The following is a 25,735-nucleotide window of genomic DNA, read 5'->3' as shown; positions in this document are numbered from 1 at the left end:
CTCCTGTCAATCATGAATAATCCACTGCATCCACTTAACAGTGTCATCTCCAGACAGAGGAGTAGCTTCAGTGACAGACTTTTGTCACTGTCCTGCTCCACTGACAGACTAAAGAGATCGTTCCTCCCCCACACTATGCGACTCTTCAATTCCACCCGGGGGAGTAAATGCTAACATTAATTTTATTTTAATTTTTTTTTTTTTCATTTTTATTACTATTTAATTTAATACTGTTTCTTTGTATCAGTATACTGCTGCTGGATTATGTGAATTTCCCCTTGGGATTAATAAAGTATCTATCTATCCCACTTCTTCTTTGCCATCCTCTTCCTCTGTATACGCTCCTGTATTTTCTCATTCCACCATCAGGTTTCCTTTTCCTCCTTCCTCTTTCCAGATGTCACGCCAAGCACCCTTCTTGCTGTCACCCTTACTACATCTGTTGTAGTTTCCCAGCTGTCTGGTAACTCTTCACTGCCATGCCACCCAGTGCCTGTCTCACCTCCTCCCTAAACTCAACCTTTCACTCTTCCTTTTTCAACTTCCACCATTTGATCCTTGGCTCTGCCCTCACTGTCTCCCTCTTCTTTCTTCTACTTTACATACTCAGAAGATTACTACATTATATATATATTTTTTTATAAAAGCTGAACTGATACAGCATTCAAATTTTGCTTTCAGGTAACTTCTCACCACAAGTGCTCAATTACTGTATTTAATTAACCATAATCATTACCAGGAAAGTAAGAGGCTAACATTATGCACTGCCATCCAACATTCATTTTAACTAAACCTTATACTAATAGTGGCCATTTCCAATAAAATTTTGAATAAACAATTTCTGAACAAATACTGCTATTAATTACATTTTTGAAATGTATTATTCTTAAAAATGCACCTTGAGAAGTTTTATTATACTTTCATAAAAACTCACTACATTGCAGATTAAAAAATAGTTTTTTTTTATACAATTTAAAGATTAGGAAAATCGCCTTACGTTTCAAGAGATTTCAAGCACACGGAGGCTCCCTCTTTCCAGTTATTGTCTCCATAATCCAAATACCTGTTAAGACAATTCATAAAATACACATTCTACAATTGGTGTACTTACTTTTGGGATACCAAATACTTTTAAACTGCTACAATTTACAACCCTAATTCCAAAAAAGTTGGGACAGAATAGAAAGATTTTCAAATCTCATCAATTATTTTGTTCACAATAGAATATAGAAAACATATCAAAATGATGAAAGAGAGATACTTTTTCATGAAAAATATTACCTCATTTTGAATTTGATGGCAACAACATGTCTCAAAGAAGTTGGGATGGTTGCAACAAAAAGCTGTAAAAGTAAGTGGTACTAAAAAGAAACTGCTGGAGGAACATTTTGCTACTAATTAGGTTAACTGGCAACAGGATAGTAATAGGATTGGTTATAAAAAGTACACCTTAGAGAAGCTAAGTCTCTCACAAATAAAGATAGACAGAGGTTCACCAATCTGCAAAATACTATCTACAAGTAGTGGAACAATTTCAAAATAACATTCCTCAAAATACAATTGTGAAGACTTTGAATATCTTACCATCTACAGTACATAATATCATCAAATGATTCAGAGAATCTGGACAAATCTCTGTGCACAAGGGAAGGCTGAAAATTAATACTGGATGCCCATGATCTTTGGACCCTCAGGCCGCACTGCATTAAAAACAGACATGAGCCTGTCATTGAAATCAATGAATGGGCTCAGGAACACTTTCAGAAATCATTGTCTGTGAACATAGTTCACTATGCCATCAACAAATGCAGGTAAAAGATCTATCATGCAAAGAAGAAGCCATATGTGAACTTTATCCAGAAAAGCAGCCATTTTCTCTTGACCAAAGCTCATTTAAAATGAACTGAGGCAAAGTGGAAAACTGTTCTGTGGTCAGACAAATCGAAATTTGAAATTCTTTTTGGAAAACCTGAACATTGCATCCTCTGGACTAAAGATCAGAGGAACCATCCTTCTTGTTATCAATTCAAAAGCCTGTATCACTGATGGTACGGGGCTGCATTAGTGCCCATGGAATTGGCAGTCTGCACATCTGGAAAGGCACCATCAATGGTGAAACGTAAATACAGGTTTAAAAGCAATACATGCTCCCATCCACACATCATCTTTTTCTGGAAATGCTTGCATATTTCAGTATTACAATGATAAAACGCATACTGCATCTATTACAACAGCATGGCTCCGTAGTAGAAGAGTCTAGCTGCTGAACTGGTCTGCCTGTAGTCCAGACCTTTCACCAGTTCAAAACATTTGGCGCATCATGAAATGAAAAATACAATAAAGATGACCCAGGAATGTTGAGCAGCTAGAATCCTGTATGAGACAAGAATGGGAAAACATTCCTCTCCCAAAAGTCCAGCAACTGGTCTCCTCTGTTCCCAGACATTTACAAATTGTTGGTAAAAGAAAAGGGTGTTCTACACAGTTGTAAACATGGTCCTGTCCCAACTTTGTTGCTGCCATTCAAATTGAACCTTATTATATTCTTAAATGGTACACTTTCTCAGTTTAAATATTTGATATGTTTTCTGTGTTCTATTATGAATAAAATATGGGTTTATGAGATTTGCAAATCATTGCATTTACATTTTATACAAAAAAAAAACAATAAAATTACTTAAATCTTTTTGGAAAAAAAAAAATAGAATACCAAAAGACTGGATAAAACAGGCAATCAAGATTAAACTATTACTACAGAAGTAGGAATCAGTTGGCATGAGAAAAAAAAAAAATCAAAAACAAACTACTACTTAATTACAGTTATCAGATATGTTTCAAAACAATTGCAGCATTTTTGATTGTTACTCATTAACTGCATTTGCAGCAGTTTAGAGAAAAAAAAAGTTACTGTATATACTCGCATATAAGTCTGGTGTTGAAACCCGAAGAATCGACCATAAAATCAGACCAGACTTATACGCCTGTTCAAAAATACAACACTTTATTTATTTAATTTGTTTTTAAACATCTTCTTGCTTCCTCCAATCTTGCACCAATTTCTCAGACACAATGAATTTTGTTGCAGCAGCATTGTTTCTTTTGCCACTTCAATGACTTTAATTTAAAACCAGCTTCATGTTTTCTTCCAATCTAATGCTCCATCGTAGATAAGGGATGCTCTTACTATAAAGGTGTATAAGGGTGTGAGAAACAAAAAACACAAAACCATGCAGAGGTCACTTTGGAAAAGTTTGGGTATTACCATGTGGTCACGTAGGCACAATACATAAAAAAAAGGCAGTGTGCTCCATGGTTACTCTCTCAGGTGGGAGTTAGCATTTCATAATCTCTTGAATCAATAGCATTAGTTTTCTGCATTCGACTTACATTACCAACATTATACAATACCGGAAATTATACAGTCAAATCAACCCCCGACTTATCCGTGGGAGAACTTAAATGTGAGTATATACTGTAGGTCATTAGAAAGGAATGACATTAGCAAACAAAAATATTATATTTTTATATTATATACATTAAAAAGCCATCAACAACAAATCAAATCAAATTAATAATATATTGAACAATTATTATAAAAGTAAAGAAATAATAAATATGACTCTGCAGCTGCATGAATAAAAAGGTAAAGTACCACTTCTGGTTAACGGAAATAGCCCAAAAGTTGAAAATGGAATTCCACTTTTTATACATAATACTTGAATGCAAAATTTGGTTGACCCAAGTGAAAGCGTACCCAGGTTATGGCGTTTACACATATACACATTACACACACACACACACAGACATAATTCCAGAAATGGTATTTTCAGACTCAGGGAGGACTAAAACATCGAGTTCTTTGGAATAAAAATTAGACTTCAGGGTCACAGTTTGTTTGTTTAGATATGCTTTCCATACAAAAAATATAGCATTCATCTTAAAGAAATAGCATAATCCTGTCAGAAACCTGTTCAGGTATATCATGAAGCCAGACAAAGGTCAAGTGAAGAACATATTGTACTGAAAGATGACCTAGAAGTCTGCACATGCCCTATGAACAACCAGAATGGACAGTTGTTACATACACAAACATTTCAAGGGTGGCAGCTCAACCCAAAGGCTCTAAGAGAGAGAGACAGAGAAACTGGAAGCTTGCACTGCTCACGACGAACCACCTGGATTGGGAGCTGAGTGCAGTGGGTGACATCTCAGCACCACACTGGAAAAAGAAAAGAAAAAAAAAAGTGGCTAGAGTGCCAATCCTGCCACCAACCTCCAAGTTGTCCATATAAATTGGAGGACCTGCTTGCAGGGCTGGATGCACATTAATGTCATACCCAGGATGAAGCAATTGCAGGTTAAGGGCCTTGCTCAAGGGAGTCACTTCTGGCATTTACAGGATTCAAACCGGCAACCTTACGATTGCAGGCGCAGACGTCTAGCCTCAGAGCCACCACTTTGCCCGATAAGAACCAGAAGATAATAAAATACTTTTATTCTAGATAAGTCATTTGGGTGTAAACCAAGAACTAACTAGAGTAAAATGTATGCACTGATTGATACTGTATATAAATCCAATAGTTTATAAAATGAACCTTTATTCTTTGTTTTGACGATCATTCTGCCCATATTGTAACAGACTGCTGTAAAGAATGATCCCTCTAAGGCCATACCAAGGAGCAATTAAATGACACAACAAACAGTTTTTCTCTTGCTTGATTACTGACTAAAATGTTTTATTAAATTTGTCCTGTTAGAGGATAAGTTTCTTTCTTTAATTAAGACGTTGATTTCTACCTCATTTCATGCTAATTATTAGAACAAATTTGCTGAAGCTTGCCACTGAGAGTGAATTGTTAAACTGAAATTTAGGTCCATTTATAGGTTTTTAAAGTAGGTAAGTTAGACATTTCATAGAGTTCATTAATTATTTCATTCAAAAAATATTGCTTACCATTGGTCACAGAGTGCTACCACACATTCATCTGCAGATCTAGAAATGACCTGTTTCTCGGGCTCCATATAGATCAAGGCTTCCCCCTTAAATGTGTAAAGAAAATGTCCAATCAGATGTATTAAAAGATGTACCTTTGCCAGGTATTATTCATCCATTTTGAGGGTTCCCAAAATTTTCATATACAATCTTACAAATTTTCATTAGTTTCCACTCCTATGTATATATAAAAAAAAATAAACACTAAACGTACATTAGAAGCAAGAAGCAATAATGACTACTAAACTAAGTTGATGACCATGTTTATACTCGAGATTAAACACACCTGAAGCCAACCAAAGTGTGTGTGAGATATAGCCCCCCCCAAAAAAGGCAAACCAATAAAAACACAACAATATATACTCTATTATTTGCAATACCTTTTTTTGTAAATTTGGAATTATTTATTCCAAGCATTACTTAAGGTATACAGTTATACTTTCAACATGTTGTTCAAAATGTTGCAACTTTAAAATAAAGAAGGAATACTTTCAGTCTTTTCAAAATAAAAAAAAGTCTGTATGCAAGTCCTTTCTACTGCACATTTATTGACCCAACTAAACTTCAAAGGGACATATGGTCCAAAGGAAGAACAGTGTGGTTCAAACTCAGTAAGCACTAGAGTAATTACATCTCTCAGTTGTCTTGCAAGTGTCTAAATATTTTCCAGGCCAGGAGAAGTATGATGGGGATAGTGATGGCTGGGAAATGCAGCCCAGCATGTTACTACAGTGACACCGGCCAGCAAAAGCAGGAAGAATATGAAGATGGTTAAAAAAAACATTGGCAATTTAGCAGTCACAGAAACAGAGGAACTGCAACAGTCACTTTGATACTAAATAACTGTTAAATCTTTGTTAATATTGCTACTGCATTTTTTTGCCAGCACCAGTGAGATGAGAAAAATACTTCTCAATATACTGAAGAGTACATTAGTTACACAACTGAATATAGCTGAATGGTCTTCTTGATGGTGTCTGAAATTTCTTCAAAATTTTTAAGTTCTCTTGCCAAATAATTTATTACAGGACTTCCTCTGTATGTTGGGTTAGCAATGCAAATGCAAACTATACCATCTTTGGCTTCTTCAACAGAAACTTTGTACACATTAATATTTTCCTGCTGAAAAATAAAATCAGGAAAAGCTGTGCAAATGCTAAACACGATGATATTTGTGTTTTATCTAAAGATTATCTTTCATGGTCAGTCCTGGTTCTTTTACTATAACAACTGAGACTATTACAGAAAAATATTTCAGTAATGCAAATGTTCTCACAATTAAATCTTATTATGGTGTAGGCTGCTTGTATTCCTCAAACATAACAGTTAAGACACACATAGATACACCCAGAACAAAGCTTCGGTTAAAGCAAAGAAACGTAGCTTTGGGCCCACTTTTATAAATGTTCATCATTTGTCAGGAGGATCTGAAGATACTCATTCTCAGAACTATTATTTTATCCTGTAAGTAAGCAAAAGGTTTTTAAATAAAAAGTACCAAGCAAAGGTTTTTAAATAAAAAGTACTACTTAATTATCTGAAACTTACACAATCAATCATCTTCTTCTGAATTGATTTCTTAACATCTTGAACTTTCTGACCTTTGTATCCATCCACTAGCATTGTCTGTAGGAATAAGAAATTATTACACTACCTGATTCATACATGCATGAATAACTATGTAAAAAAGGAGAATAAAATGTTAATACCTTAAAAATGTGCCGCACGTTAACCCAGACAAATGAGCTGCTATTAAAAATAATGACATTCTCATTGTTCTTTTCAGTAGGATTAAGTAATCTGGCTAAAGGATAACAAGTTTGGTATTTGCATCAGATGAGTGTTGCCTTCTTATAAAGCACTGCTTGTCATTGTTTCAGTTGTTTCAGTTATTATAGTTTTTATAAAAACACTGGTCGAAAGTTTTACATTCAAACAGTTTTCTTGCTTTAACCCCTGGTTTCATTAAAACAGTGACTCTCTGCTGACATGCATTTAAAGTATTACATTATATTGACTCAAAACGAAAGGTTACAAGGTTCAGAATGAGAGAATCGGCAATATGACAAATGAACACTGGGCATGTACTAAAATTGGCAAGCAAACTAAATTAGCTAATCTAACTGTAAAAATACCCACAAATGAGAACTGACCGTATACTTATGGATCAATTAGTAAGACTAAAACACATACTGCTGGTGCATTGCATTTTTGGCAAGTAATGAAAATATTTAAAGTAATAAGGTACTAACTTGTCAGAAAACAATATCATTTTGACAGCTGCTTTTTTTTATTTTAGAAATCGAAAATAAGCCATCAACAGAGAAAGATCAGCAAGCTGATTTTTAAAGCAGAATCATTTGCCTCAAAGGACAAGGCTAACTTTTTTCCACTGTGTAAAACCAATATAAATACCTTGTAAGCATGTGCAGAGAACTTTTATATTGCAGGACAGTAAAACAAATGAAACCTTTAAGAAATTGTACTTCAGCTTGAAAAATACAGAGACTGCTACTGAAGTACTGATATATGTGATACTCACACCTTCATAAAATCCTTTAAGATAAACCTTTTCCTTTGCTTCAGCAAGTTTTTCCTTGTCATTTTGACTCTGAATCTTAAGTTCATCACATACTTGGGGAGCCGAGAGCTGGCCATATCCAGGGATATCAATTATAGGGACCTACACAAATAATTGCAGATTATTTGCACATTTAGTACTAAATGGTAAGATAAACACCTTCTGGAAAAAAAAAAAAACTGTTTATAAATCTTACCGGCTTCAATTAATTGTAGCTCAGACATATATAAAAGGCTCTGGCCACTTTATAAATTGCTATTTTAAAAGTTACACAACTGAAGAGTAATGCAGATATTTAGGTACTTTGAGAAGTAAAAAGTGCTCTGTTCCAGAACAATCAAACATAGCAATTGATTAGTTTAAAAAAAAAAGAATAACTTTAACACACAAATATTCCAAAGTGACAAAAATTCTGTGAATTCTTTCCAACTAAATTAATTTTTCTAATTACAAAAACATTATCAATGAATAACCATCAGTAGTCAATCAAAGCTATGATTATTTAAAATGAGAACATGCATTTATTTTTAAATTAAATGGGAAAACTTAATTTATTTTGATTAATTTTAAGTTTATTTAAATAATGAAGTTATAAAATCAAACACCTGGGGCCTCATGTATGCACCCTGCGTACGCACAGAAATGTTGCGTAAGAACTTTTCCACGTTCAAATCACGATGTATAAAACCTACACTTGGCGTAAAGCCACGCACTTTTCCACGGTACCTCATACCTTGTCGTACGCAAGTTCTTCGCTCGGTTTTGCAGACTGGCGGCACCCAGCGTCAAAGCAGTGCTACTATTCCTGTGTGGTTACTCTTTATTTTCCTGACACGTCTTTATAAATTCACTGAAACTAACCGCATATTGTTTATTAGTGTAATGAATCGGATTGTAATTAACTTGTAACACTATAATGGTACAGGGAATAGCCATAGTATTCCAAATACCATTACTGCTTTAGCGTTGTTACTCTAATTGCACCTTCTTCTTTCAGCTGCTCCCGTTAGGAGTTGCCACAGTGGATCATCTTTTTCCATATTACTCTCACTGCACCACTCGGAGTATTTATATCACTGTATCTGAGTGGGGAATCACAGCAGCAGCTGATCGGAAAGAGAATTATCGGTATACAGCTTCAAGAACACGCTGTCTCAGCCAAGGCAAAACATTTCAAAACCTTTCCTGTACGGACCTCGCGGTTCAGAAACAGTTTCATCCCAAGGAACTTTAAACGCACTCAATCAAGTGCTCCTTGTAGAACTGTTTGTACTTACAAGTACAACCACCCCACTGTAAACTTGCACTACAGTTATAATATTACACAACCTGCGCCACTTTATAAAGCGCGTATTTACATATGAAGACGGTACCATCTGTAAGATGAAATGCAGCAAAATATTTTGATTATATTATACAGATAAAACTTTAACTTCATTTACATAATCTATATTTTTCACTGGGACTGTCGTGAAGGATAGAATAATTAAACATGTACTACGAAGATATTTCAATGTTCCTTAAACGTTTTGAAGAATCGGCGCTCTAAGCTTACAGATGGCTTAACGTCTATTGCAGAGTTGATTGTGTGGGGATCGGTTACTTGGAGAAAGAAAAGCAAGGACTGCAGGGGCGGCCATGCCAATATATATTGAATATAAAGCAGAAAGAGAAAATAACGACACAGCTAAAAACGCAGCGGCAAATTTCGACAAAAGTTAAACGCTGTCATGAGCACGAGGCAGCCATGCAGTGTCCGCAACGGACGTGGCCATCCACCGTGCATAAGATACCATATTGACATTGGACATTCTTTATTGGACATAGAGCCGCCCATGAGTACTGCTGCAATAAATAATTTCATCGAAGGTAGCACACAATCACTGCGCCGTGAAACCCATGTTTAATAATATGCTTTAACTATCATCATGAAAATAATATCACATATACATCTCAGTATTTTAGTTACTCAGAGAGCTGTAATATCATGTATGTAATGGATTCGGTGTCCTGTCAGAGGTAGAGAGCCGGTTTAAGAAGCACGTATTGATTCACACACATAGAGCACATAGAAGATCACATATAAAACAAAGCATTTAACGTGCTATACTTTAATTACGATGTGATTTGAGAAACTGGTTAATTAAATGATTTTAAGATGAAGTTTATGATGTTCTATTTTAATGACAAAATAAACTACGTGATTAAAGTGGAAATTTCGTGCTTTTTCCTCACTGTTTGCCTTTTTTTTCTCTGTTCCCTAATAAGCTTTCATATGACAGACAGAGGGCTACAACTCGCCTTTTCACGGCGACTTTGATATGCGACTTTTTTTTTTATTTCTGGCACTGTGCGATTTTGTGAACGTGAGCTTTCAAGTTTCTCCAACACGCTATGTCACTCGATCAACTTCCTTTTGTTGATTATACCACAGTTTAATTAAACAAATAGTATGTTTTTCCTTTGCCTCCACTTGGTATTCGCTGAAATTCTTATATTTTCTCCTGTTTTTCCCATTGTCTTTTCACAGAAGGCTGCACTTAAGGGCGATTTATATTGATTTGCATATTCAAAGAGGCGTAATTCTGGGAGGAGTTGGGCGTTACATAAAGCGTGCCGGCGTTACTTTTCACGCTGATCGGGATTTATGTAGCCGAAGAGCGTGGAAGTTAGAGTACGCACAGATTCCTTCATCTGGATTTTTCTGTGCGTAAGCACATTTCGGCTTTTGTGCTTACGCCATGTTATAGTGCGAATTCTACGCACGGCATTATACATGAGGCCCCTGATGAGAGCACAATTATGTACATACACTTTTTTTACAATTAAATGGAAATAAACGAGTAAAAATATTCTGTCTTACACTGTACTGCCAGTGATGCAAATATAGATTTATCAGAAAAAAACATGCCACGCTTCTTTCAGCTTAGCAAATGTCTAATAAAGATCAATAAAATATTTTTAAAATGATTATTATATGTAAGTATTATACTTAGCATAACTACATTAAAGCAAGAATGTTTTTATAACTGTCCATGCATAAATCATCAACAGTTTTCTCACAGTTCATAACTAAATAAGACAAAACTTATTGACCTTGTCAATTCTGATATGTACCCATTCCAAATGAAAACTGACTATAAACTCCAACTATAAAGTTTATTTTCAAAAAAACATGACAGAAAAACCTGTGTAAAAATCTGAAATCAACATGATAATGCAGATTACATATTAGACAAAATGCAGCACAAATATTTTATGAAAACACTCACTGGTTCAAATGGAAGGACCATTTCATCCTTGATTCCATATTTCTCTCTCAAAGCCTGTTAATGGAAAAATTGATTTAATAATTAAATTGCCAAATGGCAACATTTTAAATTTGTAACACAAAAAAGAACTATGGTCAAATTAACATTACAATTTAATATAGTTAGCACTTGGCATTTTGTGTATTAGAATACTTTTCTGGCTTTGGTAATAGGCTTCAAACTAAAAGGATTTTGATTTAGCCTCCGCATGGTGGATTACTTTGGTGACCAAAAATGAGTTGTTGTACTATAGTTCTGCATAGAGTGTATTTTCTAAAACAAGCTATGACTACTGGATGTTCAAGCATACGACAATATGGTACTTGCTTTAGTCTTTGTGCAAGGGATATGGTGGAAATGTGCTATTGCTTCACAGCTTTAGACCACGGGTTTCTAATCCTCTGTCATTTATTGTCAGTGTAGAGTGTATTTTCCTGGGTTCTTCTATTAGTACCTAATTTTTTAGCACAAATATATACGTTTCTGTTAGGATGAATGGCAACCCTAAACAGGTCCAGAATGAATGAGTCTGGGTTTACGAGCGAGTATGCCCTGCAATAAACTGATTTCTGGACCATCTAATATAGAATATAATCTGCTAATATAGATTCCCAAGACTCTGTAACATATACATAACAGATAACAGAATATGTCTTGATGGAAGCTAAAGACAACAAACACTATAAAGTTCTAATTACTAACCATGGAAACAACAAGCTTTTAAATTACAAGATATTAAATTGAGGTGGTCCAGCAACAGGCATTTCATGTTTATGATATACTAGATGCATTACCTGGGATGGCCTGGGAATATTCATAAGACAACATATGTTAATGTGATTTATCAGTAGTACAACGTAACTATGAGCTTTTCTGTATACAATATTTGTAGTTTTGCAATTTTTTTTAAAGCAAGGGCTAATATCATTCATAGGCATTGTGATGTAGCAGTTAAGGTTTTGGACTGTGGTTTCAGATACTGCTACTGACACTGTGCTACCAGCAGCAAGTCACTTTACCTGTCTGTGTGTTAGTGGGCTTAAGACCGCCACAGTATGATTGTTTAAGGGGAGATTCAGTGTTCCTTTGGAATTTGCACCACCATGATCAATGAGCGGCATTGAGAGAGTGCTGTTTTCTGTGCCGGAGGTGGAGATGAACAGAGTAGAACAGATAACCAAGATGAGAGTCAATACCCATCTAAGAATGCTAGAAGTTAAGAGCAAAAAACAGCACTTCTTGACCATTGAGCTTTGCATGTTCCTTGACCTCTGCTTAACTTTCACTTTCCATTTCACAACAATATCACAACTCATTTTTTTCCTGTCCAAGATACTGCCAGGTTTTCAATGATCCATTCATGCTACTGGTCAGTGGTGCTATTCACTTAACTTGACAACCGCTTTTGCTCTGTCCTTCAGGTGCATCATATTAACAATCATTAAACAAAAATATCAGTTAATCTTCTTTTTTCCTTAATGTCACCTGACCAGAGTCAGTCAAATGTGCACACAATATACTGTATATGTGGCGAAGCCAACTGACTAACTCACTAATCCAAAAACAACACTTTTTCCCTTTTAGTCAAAAAGCTGAAATTTGACAGAATGGTACATCTGGGGCACAAGGTATCAGTTAAAAAGGGCACTTTGATATATCAATATTTAGTGGTTAAAAAAAAAATCCTACTATATAAAAAAAAGAAATACCCCAAAATCTCAAAACTGCTTTGATGGATTTGATTCAAATTTAATGACATTATAAAAAAAAGAAAATTAGGCAATGCTTGCTTTTTTATTTATTATTTGTCAATAATAATGTCACTATAGTTTATTTTACGGCACTCAATCTTTTTTCCACTCATTGCAGTTGAACACTGCCAGCACATATACATATTCACACATATACATAGATTCCATTTATGGATCACTGACAGTAACCAATACTTTGTAAGTAATTGACAAAGTAGCACAGGCAGAAAAATGTAAAGATTTATTTTGAACAACAAGATGACTAAAGCCCTTACTTGTTTCTTTTTCAAATCTCTAAGTGCTGCAATATCATCTGGAGCATCAGAAGGAACACTGGTGACCACTCCTGTTCCTAGAAAAAAATACCAAGAAAAACTTATTTGACAAAATCCACTGGGAATAATTTAAAAACAATAATTACAACTTAAATAACTTTACACAAATGTAAAAAATCTGATTTATAGATGGTTTTGTAATTATCATGGAACTGTGTTTAGTTTCCACAAACAGTTTGCATTTGACACTATTAAATAAGCAATCAGTTTGATATTTCATTTTTTTCATTAACTAGTCAATCTGTAACAGAGAAAACAGTGCTAAACCTAAGAGTTATTTGCTTGAATTAACTAACTGCCAGTTCTGAATAACTTTCAATGTGATATCTGTCAAATATTTGCAAATGCATAAACATAAGAGGCTCACCTTTATCTTCTTTAATTGTAAGCATTGGTAAAGCATAAATTGTCTTGTAGGAAGTAAGAGGAGCATGAAGTGCACATCCCAAAATGTTCTGAAAATAAGATGCAGAAAACACAACCATACCAATAAAAATCTAAACAGTATTACCAATTTCGAATTCAGTTAATATTTACATTAAAAAAAATAGTAAAACAGAAGCATTAGTAATTATCTGTAAATAAGACATATGCACAAGCTTTTCAGCAGTTAAGCACAACATGTTGGGACAAAAATGGTTTCTTTTAAACTGATACTATAGTTGTCTCATTGGATAATAATTGCATTTGTTAAGATCAGCATCAAATCTGGTGGCTATATGGGCAAGAAATGTATCTACATTTCCTTACTTGGTAAGCATGCTTACATGAAATTCTCACATAAGCTTAATCAAATTCAGTTTAGTCTTTTTTTGCAGCAGGCTAAAATACAAGCACATAAAATAGACCAGTCTATTAAGATTTTTTTTTTTTTTTTTAAAGTTTCATACTAATTTATAACTTTGTGTATACGAAGAATCTTGATAAACAGTGTATTATGTACACGCCTACACTCTAATTTCTATAGCTGTGTCCTCAGAAATCTCCTTTGTTCGTGGCATGATACACTTCCACAAACATATGTTGTGAAGAGCAGACTTTGATAGATCCCTGTTCTTTAAATAACACAGGGTGCCCACTCACACCTGATTGTCATCCCATTGATTGAAAACACCTGTTTCACCTTCAAACTAACTGCTGATCCTAGAGGTTCACATACTTTTGCCACTCACAAATATGTAGTATTCGATCATTTTCCTTAATAAATAAATGACCAAGTACAATATTTTTGTCTCATTTGTTTAACTGGTTTCTCTTTATCAACTTTTAGGACTTAAGTGAAAATCTGATGATGCTTTAGGTCATATTTATGCAGAAATATAGAAAATTCTAAAGGATTCACAAACTTTCAAGCACAACTGTAAAACAGAAGTCAACTATGTTACAATAGATAAATATATGAAGACCATATAAAGTTTATTGGATGGTTTAGGCACCGCTTTTTTGACAAAACATTATTTCTCAAGGCTCTCCATGACAAGTCAATAAGGGATTTATTTCATTTCACACCTAAAACACCAAATAGAAGCCTTTCTCTGAGCTATCAACTAAAGAAGCAAACTTTGGTGTAAGGGCTGAGGTAGAGAGAGATATTTTTTTATATTTATTTGTCTGTCTGACTCTAAACAGATTTTCTCACACATCTTTATCAGTAAAATAGACCATCCCCTGCAGCGCCGCCCGTGTAATAATGAAACAGGACAGTGAGGAGGGCCCTGCCGGGCTCCCTACTCCTGACGTCATGCTTCTCCCTTCCCTCTGCCCATAGCCTCTGTCTCGTATTAGCGAGAATATATCGCTCCTGCAAGCAAATTATGATTCTTAGTACGATGAGAGAAGTCACAAAATCAACTGGAATGTTCAAGCAAATTATAGAAAAAACCCCAATCTAAATCCATTAAGTAGTTCTCTCGTCTGCTAGCTAAGCGGAAATAAGGAATGCCCTGAGGCTGGTGTGTGAGTAAGGTGGGCCCCACCCAACTTTCCTCAGCCTGCTATGTGTCTCTTGGATTTGCGCAAATAAATCAGTACTGCAATTATGATACATAGCGCAATGAGAGAAGTTGCAACATCAGCAGCAATTTTCAAGTAAATTATATTAAAAAAAAAAAAAACACCCCGATCTAAATCCATTAAGTAGTTCTCTTATGAAAAGTGGACAGATAGATAGATGTTGGATTTTATATATACAGTGGAACCTCGGTTCACGACCATAATCCGTTCCAAAACTCTGGTCGTAAATCAATTTGGTCATGAACCGAAGCAATTTCCCCCATAGGATTGTATGTAAATACAATGAATCCGTTCCAGACTGTACGAACTGTATGTAAATGTATTTTTTTTAAAGATTTTTAAGCACAAATATAGTTAATTACACCATAGAATGCACATCATAATAGTAAACTAAATGTAAAAACATTGAATAACAGTGAGAAAACCTTGAACAACAGAGAAAACATTGCAAGAGTTCGCGCTATAGCCTTACGACCCGATCGGTGTGAACATTTCTTTTTTTTAAATGAGTTTTAAGCACAGGGGGAAAAAAAGGAACATTAGAACATATCCAAACTTTATTTAAAAACCAACCAAGAAAGTAACATTGCAGGAGTTTACGCTAATAGCCTTACAACGCGATCGCTGTAAACACTTTTTTAAAAATGAGTTTTAAGCACAGGGGAAAAAAAGGAACATTTGAAAAATCCGTAAATTAATAAACAACCAAGAAAAGTAACACTGCAACAATTCATGCTACGAACCGAAAAATGAACATTTGAAAAATCTGTAATACAAAAACTAACCATAAACCACAAAGAAAACTAACCTTGCATGAGTCGAGTTCTGGCATGAAGTGAGGAGGAACTGGGTGGAGAGGAGGTTACAGTGCTTAGAAGCCAAGGTTAACTGCAAAAGCACACGAAATACTGTAGAGCACAAAGAGTTCACAGGTAAAGCACGCACGTCTGACTGAGAACAATGAACAGGGAGAAACTGAACACGTGCTTAAATACAGTAATCGCCGCGTACGAACCAGAAGGGAAATGAAATAGAGCACAAAGAGTTCACTGTGAAAGCACGCACATCTGACCAAGAACAATGCAACACGTGTGGAAATCATCGGCGCACACAAACCAAAAAGGGAAACTGGCTTGTTTGTATACCGAATGTACGGTCGTGAACCGTGGCAAAAGTTTGGCGAACTTTTTGATCATAAACCGATTTGTACGTGTACAGAGACGTTCGTGAACCGAGGTTCCACTGTACAGTCATATGAAAAAGTTTGGGAACCCCTCTTAATTCTTTGGATTTATGTTTATCATTGGCTGAGCTTTCAAAGTAGCAACTTCCTTTTAATATACGACATGCCTTATGGAAATAGTAGTATGTCAGCTGTGACATTAAATTTATTGGATTAACAGAAAATATGCATAACAAAATTAGACAGATGCATAAATTTGGGTACCCTAACAGAGATATTACATCAATACTTAGTTGAGCCTGCTTTTGCAAATATAACAGCCTCTAGATGCCTCCTATAGTCTTTGATGAGTGTCTGGATTCTGGATGGAGGTATTTTTGACCATTCTTCCATACAAAATCTCTCCAGTTCAGTTCAATTTGATGGCTGCCGAGCATGGACAGCCTGCTTCAAATCATCCCATAGATTTTGGATGATATTCAAGTCAGGGGACTGTGACGCTATTCCAGAACATTGTACTTCTCCCTCTGCATGAATGCCTTTGTAGATTTCGAACTGTGTTTTGGGGTCATTGTCTTGTTGGAATATCGAACCCCTGCGCAACTTCAACTTTGTGACTGATGCTTGAACATTATCCTGAACAATTTGTTGATACTGGGTTGAATTCAACCAACCCTCGACTTTAACAAGGGCACCAGTCCCTGAACTAGCCACATAGCTCCACAACATGATGGGACCTCCACCAAATTTGACATATATGTGTGTGTATGTTTATATAAATGAATGATACCGATTCAGTAACCCTATGTGGGTGGACACCGTAGGTAGGTAGGAGTTTGCTTAATGCCCGTCGCTCTGCCACAGATGTTGACTATGGACTTGTGAGGGTATTTTGTGGTTAAGCTGTGAACATTTGAGTGCACATTACAGCCATCATGGTTTTTCGACACACACAGTTTAGAAAGAGAGAGACAGAGAGAGCCTAAATACTGGTTGTGGGGCCAAGTGACTTCTTTTAAAAATAAAAAAAAAAAAAGAAAACCACCATTACAGCGTCACAGCTCAAAGCTTTCAAGGCTACATCCAGGGGAAAAGCCACATTATGCTTAGATTCTGTGCTGCCATATATATGCATGCATGCATACACACACACACACAAACCTTTTAAACCAACATTCACCAACCATCAATTTTTATTTCATGAAATGCCATTAACAAAGTGCAATATCACAAAGGCACACCAGATTTGTCACTGTGATTAATGTAATCATCAGTTCAAGCTCTGTCTATAAACCATCTTATTTTATAGTTATTAATACAAAAAGATTACTTCCATTCAGTTTGGTAAGTTATTACTACTGAAACTATTCAAGCTTGAATAAGTGGATGTCCTTGAGTTTTTTAGAATTAGCAGGCATATCTTATGTTTTCATTTGCAATTCAGAAAGGCTCTTACCATACATATAGTTTAGTTTGTTATTGTTTAAATATTTCTGCCTGGCAGAATGGAAGAAATGCCCTTGGACTTCTCAGATTAAAAATAGACATGACTGTGATGTTTATGGGGTAACGTTTTAACAGCCAGCCAATTTAACAACCATAAATTAATCAATTTCTACATTTGTGGCATCCTAAATATTTCTACTATCTTAAACCTAGGAACTTCAAAAATATTTGTAAAAAAATGCATAGCCATAACTCACCTTTTGTAAATTAAGAAATAATCTTGAAAGCTCAGTGGCATTACTGCTTCAAAAAAGCTTATCAGATGTAAACAAATCAAATGTAAGCAACAATCATTATGTTGGAGGTCAAGCATTAAGTTAATATACTTTTGAACCAAATATACGAATTGTTACAACCAATAATTTAAGGTCAAAACATACCTCTCCAAGAAGCTCTATAACAACAGGTACAACACCATTCTCTTTCGTAAAGCCTTGATATGACATGTTCCTCGCTGACCGCCTAGTACTAATGAAAATCTCTCCACTTGAAGTCTCAAATGCAATATACTTCATGTCAGGTCTGACCCAGCAGTTAGTTTGTCCAAACATTGTCTCTGGTCTAAGAGTAGCTGCCACCATGAATATGGATCTACCTTTGAGAGTACTTTAATAGGAACAAAATGAGAAAAACAATGAGAAACAAATAAATCCTAAAATGTTTCATAAATTCTTGAGTTTATAGCAGTGATTCAGTTACAGTTTATAACAGTTACATTCTCTAAATTTAACCATACAATTAGAGGTATACAGTATACAAAAAGAAACCTTACACAAATAGATTTGTTCTGACTAAATGAAAGCAAAAGATAAAAGCAGTCTTATTTGTAAAATATATCTTAAGAGAAAAAACATGAGGCAGTAAAACTCCCAAGAAGGTAAATTAGACATGTAATTTGCTCTCTGGTTCTTGATGAAGTCAACATAAATAGTTACATATTTACCTTGTAAATCAATGAAACAATACAAACAAAAAACAAAGTCATATTTCTGATATTGTGTGGGAAACAACATAGACAAACACAGATTTATTTTAATGAAACATAACTGGAAAGAGACAATCTGATGAAAAATCCTGACTGAATAATAATTCTTTATTTGTCAGTCCTACAATCTTTCACACAGACAATAACATAACTACATACATTAGATTCTGATATAGTAGAGCTTCATCTTTAAAACAACCTTTCATTTTAATAATATCCATTGATTCATCCATTTTTCACACAAACTTATCCTGAGCAGGGACCTGTGTAAGCCTATTCCAGCAAGCACAGGACACAAGGTAGGAATAATATGTACAAGTTAACATAAAACTGTATCATTACATTCTATGGCTGTTCTAATATTTGGCAAAAACATACATAATTTAATAATAGCAATTATGTTTCTTAAAGAGTACATTATAGGCAGGTTTTTGAAAGCCATGTTACTTTAAAGAAAATAGTGCTTCTAGAGGCTTCAATGAATTTACAGGCACTGTCTCAGTTTGAAATCATAATTTAACACTACTAAAATGTTACTGATGTGCTTATGTTTTGGTACACTAAAATGTCAATTATTATTAAAAAATGTATCTACCGTAGTTTTAAAGGCAGAGGTTCCATTATCCTCATTTTAATTAAAGTATATTCTTGTGGGCCAACTCCCTGCAATGCACAAGGTGGAAAAATGTAAAATGAAACAAAGAAAACACAAAGCATTATAAAAAGCAGACCTTTTTATAGTGTGAGCACATTTACAGCATATATATTATATTTCAGCTACCTCTCCTGTCTGCCTATCATGGTCCATGCAAGGTTGTCCATCCTTTGGAGAGTATATGGTATACCTGCAAGCAAATACACACAGTTTTTCTAAGATTAACATGCTATTATTACAACGTGTACCTATCTATTTTATATTCTGATTTTTAATATTTCACTTTTACATTTTAATCAAATACGAAGTCACTTAAAATAGAATCATCTGATTGTATGCAACACATTCCCTTCCTGCTACACAAAGGTAATGCATCCTCATTGTAAAAAATTATCAAGGTTGCAAAACAAACAGGGTTATGCATAGCTGACATCCATCTATTTCTAGTACAAAGGAAATCAAAACATTATTATAATGACAGAATTTTACACTGATTGATAAGAAGTGAACTGTGGCAAATCATAAATGTTTTGGAATTGCCGCCTCTACATGTTTCTTGTACAGCTAACAGTCCCTATGTTCTTGCTTTAGAATCTCCCTTGAGAAGCATTTCTAATTCTAAAATATTCTTAGGTGAACTTACATGCATGCATTGCAAGTTTGTTGACTGTGAAGGGGCCTTTCCAAAACCCTGATCCTTTTTTTTTTAAAAACAATGTTATGGTTGATTCAGAGGTATGTTTTGGATCACTGTTAGCCTCATTTTCATCACTGACAGTGATATTAGCTTCCCCAACTTTTTCATATTTAGGAGAATTCATTCTTCCCTCAACCCCTCAACATGTCATGTGCTCGCTGCCACAATACCCTAAAGCATAACAAACCCACTCCATCCTGAACAGCTGGAAACATATTTGCCTAATGCAGGCTGGAGAGAATACATTCCTAGTACCACACACACACACACACACACACACATTAAAACACTATTCACTCTCTTCATTTGAATGAAACTATTTTCTTTGTTAAAAAGTCAACATTTTATAGTCACATTTGTTTCAAGGTCTGTAAGATATAATTACCTTTTTCCAAATTTGATCTTATTTCTTTCTTTCAGTGTCTTAAACTGCCACCTTACAAATGAGTCATAGTATGGGTTAGCATCAGTTGTTATGAATGAACGTCGCCAGTCGACCTGCAATATGATTTCACACCTTAGCAAAACCTAAAAAGATTTTTCTCTTATTGTGTTCTACACTAATCAATACAAGAAGAGTAAAATATAAAAATTGTTAGCTCTGTAACCTTACAGCTTCACTACGCAAACTGTACTACTCTTCTGAAATATAATGAAAGCTTAACAAAAAAGCAACATCAAATCACTATCATGCTAGTGTTACAATGCTAGTAAACACTTCAAAGATTAAACAGGCGTCATTTACAGTAGAATTAAAAAATGTCAGAAATAAGTAATTTAACCTGTATAAATGTTTTGAAAAACACATTTTTCCTAACCCAATATACACTAATACCCTCATTTTTTAATGAACATTACACATCAGAAAAATAATGTTTCAGTTACTTCCTATGAAGATTTATATATAATCATAGCTGCAGAAAGTGCAATACTAAACAGTGACTGAAAGTCCATCTCTTCAGACATAATTTACTTTCCAATTTACACTCACGAGATAGAGAACTGAACAAAAATCACCTTGAGCCCCATGCACTTCATATCCTGCACTGCCAAAGGTGGGAAATATTGGAGCCAATATTCAGCTTCAGCAAATTTGGCAATCTCTTCATCAGACAGACCCAAAGATTTCATGATCTCCCACTGGTATTTTGCACCTCCCGATTTAGCTGCTGCTTTACTCTGTGTAGAGACAAAAATATATTTTTTTCCTTTAAGAGTAAAACATTAATATAATGTTATTTTTCCCTAAAAATCTGTGTGAATATTAAGTACTATACATATATTGTGATAGTGTGTCAGGCTGTCATTATTGTGCTGGGGCTTTAATAAGATGGCACAGAAAAGGGTCAGTTTTCAAAGGAAGCTTCTACAAATGAAACAGAAAGCTACACCAGTAGCAGAACAGTTCCTATACAACACCAAAGCTGCTAGAAGACAGCATACCCTGGAAAGGCATCGGGGAGTGCCACAAGGATATGAGGGGAAGGGGGAGGGGAACAGAGAGAAAGAGAGCGCAATACACATAAAATATAAACAAGATCACATTCTCTGGATGAATTGGCTGATGAGTATTATATGAAATGAAAAATAATACTTGTTACAGTGCTTTAAGTAGTAAATTACATTTTTCTGTTTTCATGTAAAACATTGTATATGAAGTACAGTATAAGGACTTATTGATTTGAGATGTGGCTGTCTTATTTGTATAATATCCAACATATCAAATACACTTGGTATTTGGGACTGATAAAATGTTTACATGCTTTCAAAATAACCTTCACAAACATGTTTTTTTAATACACACTGATAAAGGACACCTAGCAAAGGTTCCAAACTTTTACTCACAATTTGTACCACCATATTATATAAAGTTTCTCAATTATACAGTACATAGTCCACATACTTCTCAACTCAGGCTAAGCAAAATGTATTTAATAAGAGATCGTATGCAATGCAATATTTTCAGGTACCTGTGTTGTTGCTTTCTTTATTTTTTCATTCTCTGATATATAAATGGTGAGTGGATGGGGTATTTGATCTGATGTTAGTTAGATGTAGTTAAAAAATAGAAAAACAAATATGCGCAGCCAAAAGTAGTTTTTTCTGTTTTTGCTTTAAACCCACATGCACACCAAGCAACATATGAACAAGAATCTATACCAGATACAGAGGAAAGAAATTATTCACTTATTTAAACAGGGCTACATTTCACAGTCATTAAAAAATTACTAATTTCAGTTCTAAATGTATTGTTATTAAAATTTAGAGCTTTCCTGTCCCAATGCCATTTTTGCCACAATGTTATCTTTCATAAGTTTAATGAAAGACGCAAAATGCACAGATATACACAAAATATCCTGTAATGTTCAAAACTGTACAGATCCCAATAATCTTAACTATAAGCCTAATCACTGTCAAATAGTCTGAGAAAAACAGAATTAGATAGGACAAAAGAAAAAGAATTTGGCAAAGGGAAAAAGTAACCTTTTTTCCTTTGGCTTTATCTTTTATAATAATCTCATCCCCTTGCTTTGTAACTGGAACTTCTTCATCCTCATCTGGAAATTGAGGTGGGTATCCATAAACCTCATGTTCTCTCTTCAGTTTATCTGCACAAGCCTGTGGAAAATAACTTTTTTAAATTTAAGGAACTGTAATTCAATTTCTATTTATCATATTAATTTGTAGCCTATATTTTGTCAAACTGAGCATAATACAATGTATAAAACATGCAAAAAGACTGATGATACTTTATTCACTTACAGAGAATTCCTTCCAGTTAACATATTAATTCAATGCAGACAGACAAATCATTACAGGTAAAAACATGTTTAATTTTATGACAAACCCAAAGACCATGTTCTACAAAAGCTTTCCTTTTGCCATTCCTACACATAAAGAAAACAATTTTACTCACTTTAATTGGCATTCCAGTACAATGAAGCCCAAAAGGAAAGAGGCAATGTTTCCCTTTTAATCGCTGAAATCCCACAGCAAACTGGAAATAAATTTTCAAACTATCAAAAACTATCACAAAACAGAAAGGATTCTTATTTTTGCAAAGAATATAGATTTTGTCACAATTTAATTCATCTATAAGGAACAAATCACACAATATAAATGGATTCATAATAAGAAAGTGTACGTTTTTAACTATTTTACTTCTCGGCTTCTCAAGTAGTACATAAAGAATGTGACATAGTATTTGCAACAACAAAACATTATAAAAATTCTGTCTCTATGTTTATATATTACATATAAATAAATAAATTAAATGAACACTTTTTAATCAGAGTATAGCATCAAGTCAATGACACTTCTGGAAATTGGGCTGTTAATTTCATTAACACCAAAGCAGCTGAAACCGATTAACAACAGGTGCACTAGAGGGGCAACAATGAGACGACCCCCAAAACAGGAATGGTTTAACAGATGGAGGCCACTGACATTTTTCCCTCCTCATCTTTTCTGACTGTGTTTTCACTAGTTTTGCATTTGGCTACAATCAGTGTCACTAGTGGTAGCATGAGGCGATACCTGGACCCTACACAGGTTGCACAGGTAGTCCAACTTCTCCAGGTTAGCACATCAATATTGCCATTGATAGAATGTTTGCTGTGTCTCCCAGCACAGTCTCAAGGACTTGGAAGAGATTCCTGGAGACAGGCGGATACTGTAGCAGAGCTGGACAGGGTTGTAGAAGGTCCTTATCCCATCAGCAGGACTGGTATGTGCTCTTTTGGGCAAAGAGGAACAGGATGAGCACTGCCAGAGCCCTACAAAATGATCTCCAGCAGGCCAGTGGTGTGAATGTCTCTGACCAAACAATCAGAAACAGACTACATGAGGGTGGCCTGAGGGCCCAACGTCCTCTATAGTGGGCCCTGTGCTCACTGCCCATAACCGTGGAGCTTGATTGGCATTTGCCATAGAATACCAGAACTGGCAGGTCCACTACCGGCGCTCTGTAATTTTCACAGATGAGAGTAGGTTCACCCTGAGCACATTTGACAGACGTGAAAGGGTCTGGAGATGCCTTTGAGAATGTTATGCTACCTGTAACATCACTCAGCATGACCAGTTTGGTGGTAGTCAGGCATATTCATGGAGGGACGCACAGACCTCTACAGGCTAGACAATGGCACCTTGACTGCCATTAGGTATCGGGATGAAACCCTTGGACCTATTGTCAGACCCTATGCTGGTGCAGTGGGTCATGGGTTCCTCCTGGTGCACGACAATGCCCAGCCTCATGTGGCGAGAGTATGCAGGCAGTTCCTGGTACATGAAGGAATTGATACCATTGACTGGCTCCCACACTCGCTTATCTAAATCCAATAGAACACCTCTGGGACATTATGTTTCGGTCCATCCAATGCTGCTAGGTTGCACCTAAGACTGTCCAGAAGCTCAGTAATGCCCTGGTCCAGAGCAGTTATATATATATATATATATATATATATATATATATACTTATATAATACGCTATCGTGGCTATTCGTTTGTCTCTCCAGAATTTTAAATCACCTGTAGCTCGCAAACTGTTTCACCTATTGACCTGAAATTTAGTACACATATACTACATGGTGTCTACTTTCTGCTTTTGGGGTGATGATTTTTATTACTTTTTATTTTTATTTATTTTTTGTAGAATCAGCTCTCGGCAGCGGCCAGCAGGGTGGCCATGCAGCACATGCGTACAGGCGCCGTTCTTATTCCCTATCACCTTCGCCGTCACTTCCCCTACCTCTTCATATCTTAAATCATTCTTGAGGCATATTGAAAACTTAAGTACCAGCTTAAGTGAAAAATTAAGAAAAGCGTACTAAATAATTGCAACACAAACACTGAATTAATCAGTTTTAACTTAAAAAGATGCAGACAAAAGAAGAGAAGGAGCGGGCCACTAGGGTGGAGAAAAGAAGAGCTGCTCAGGAAGCAGCAAGCGCATCAACCTCCGAGTAAACAAATCCTAAACGTACAGAGAAACAGTATGAAAGCTAGGAAAGCTCAAGTCAAATGTATTCACTGCATACATATACTGTATATACATTCTGAAACTTGTACAAGATGTCATAATAAGATAATGCAGCTATAAAAGAAGATTTACAAATGTCAGGAAAAACAATATACAACTAATTTTCTACATAAGGAAATTTGTCAAAATGTGTAATGCTTAACATCACATTTTCAAGGTGGATGGGAAAATAATTATTTATTAAAACTAAGCTTCAATAAAAATAAACATGCGCAAAAAATAATTTATTATGAGAAAGTACATTAATTTATTAGTGACTCATTAAGTTTACTATGTACCTCACACTTTGAAAGAGAGAAGGTATGTCCAAGATGTAGTCGACCATTCATATAGGGATATGGAAATGTGACCAAGAACTTATTCTTGCTGTGATAGAAAGGAGATAAACAAAGACACTTTATGCATTTGCATCATGGGTATATTTTAAATTTATGATTGAAAGTGGTTTATTGAAACAGATACAGTTTAAAAAATCAATGTTGTTTAATAAACCAGAAATTTTGGAGTTCTAAAAAAGCAGCACTTGATCTTGTAAACTGTCTGAATTGGTTCAGTGCAAATACAAAAATGACCTAAGCTTTGAAGTTGAATATATTACTAATAAACTTTAGAACAGTTTTTCAAAAATAGAGTTAACAACTGGAAGAAAAGAAAAAACAACTTAACATAGAATGGCTTCAAATTATT

At 35.1% G+C, this 25,735-nt stretch overlaps 1 protein-coding gene across 1 annotated transcript in view; it reads right to left on the bottom strand.

The window, feature by feature from the left end:
* Positions 1-25,735, bottom strand: part of LOC120542186 (leucine--tRNA ligase, cytoplasmic-like) — a 71,766-nt gene that overhangs the window by 34,530 nt on the left and 11,501 nt on the right. The window contains exons 3-17 of the mRNA XM_039774460.1: positions 25,327-25,414; positions 22,928-23,008; positions 22,495-22,629; positions 21,028-21,189; positions 20,396-20,508; positions 19,440-19,503; positions 19,254-19,321; positions 18,054-18,279; positions 13,339-13,426; positions 12,912-12,988; positions 10,847-10,900; positions 7,536-7,676; positions 6,542-6,619; positions 4,955-5,040; positions 998-1,063 (exon numbers count right to left, since the gene is read on the bottom strand). Of these exons, the coding sequence (XP_039630394.1) occupies positions 998-1,063; positions 4,955-5,040; positions 6,542-6,619; positions 7,536-7,676; positions 10,847-10,900; positions 12,912-12,988; positions 13,339-13,426; positions 18,054-18,279; positions 19,254-19,321; positions 19,440-19,503; positions 20,396-20,508; positions 21,028-21,189; positions 22,495-22,629; positions 22,928-23,008; positions 25,327-25,414 (1,527 nt within the window). The remainder of the gene's footprint in view (positions 1-997; positions 1,064-4,954; positions 5,041-6,541; positions 6,620-7,535; positions 7,677-10,846; positions 10,901-12,911; positions 12,989-13,338; positions 13,427-18,053; positions 18,280-19,253; positions 19,322-19,439; positions 19,504-20,395; positions 20,509-21,027; positions 21,190-22,494; positions 22,630-22,927; positions 23,009-25,326; positions 25,415-25,735) is intronic.

The sequence above is a fragment of the Polypterus senegalus genome, chromosome 13 (assembly GCF_016835505.1).
Source record: "Polypterus senegalus isolate Bchr_013 chromosome 13, ASM1683550v1, whole genome shotgun sequence".
In the NCBI taxonomy this organism is placed as follows: Eukaryota; Metazoa; Chordata; class Cladistia; order Polypteriformes; family Polypteridae; genus Polypterus; species Polypterus senegalus.
The sequence above is the reverse complement of the archived record's forward strand: the minus strand, read 5'-3'. Positions and strand labels throughout refer to the sequence as shown.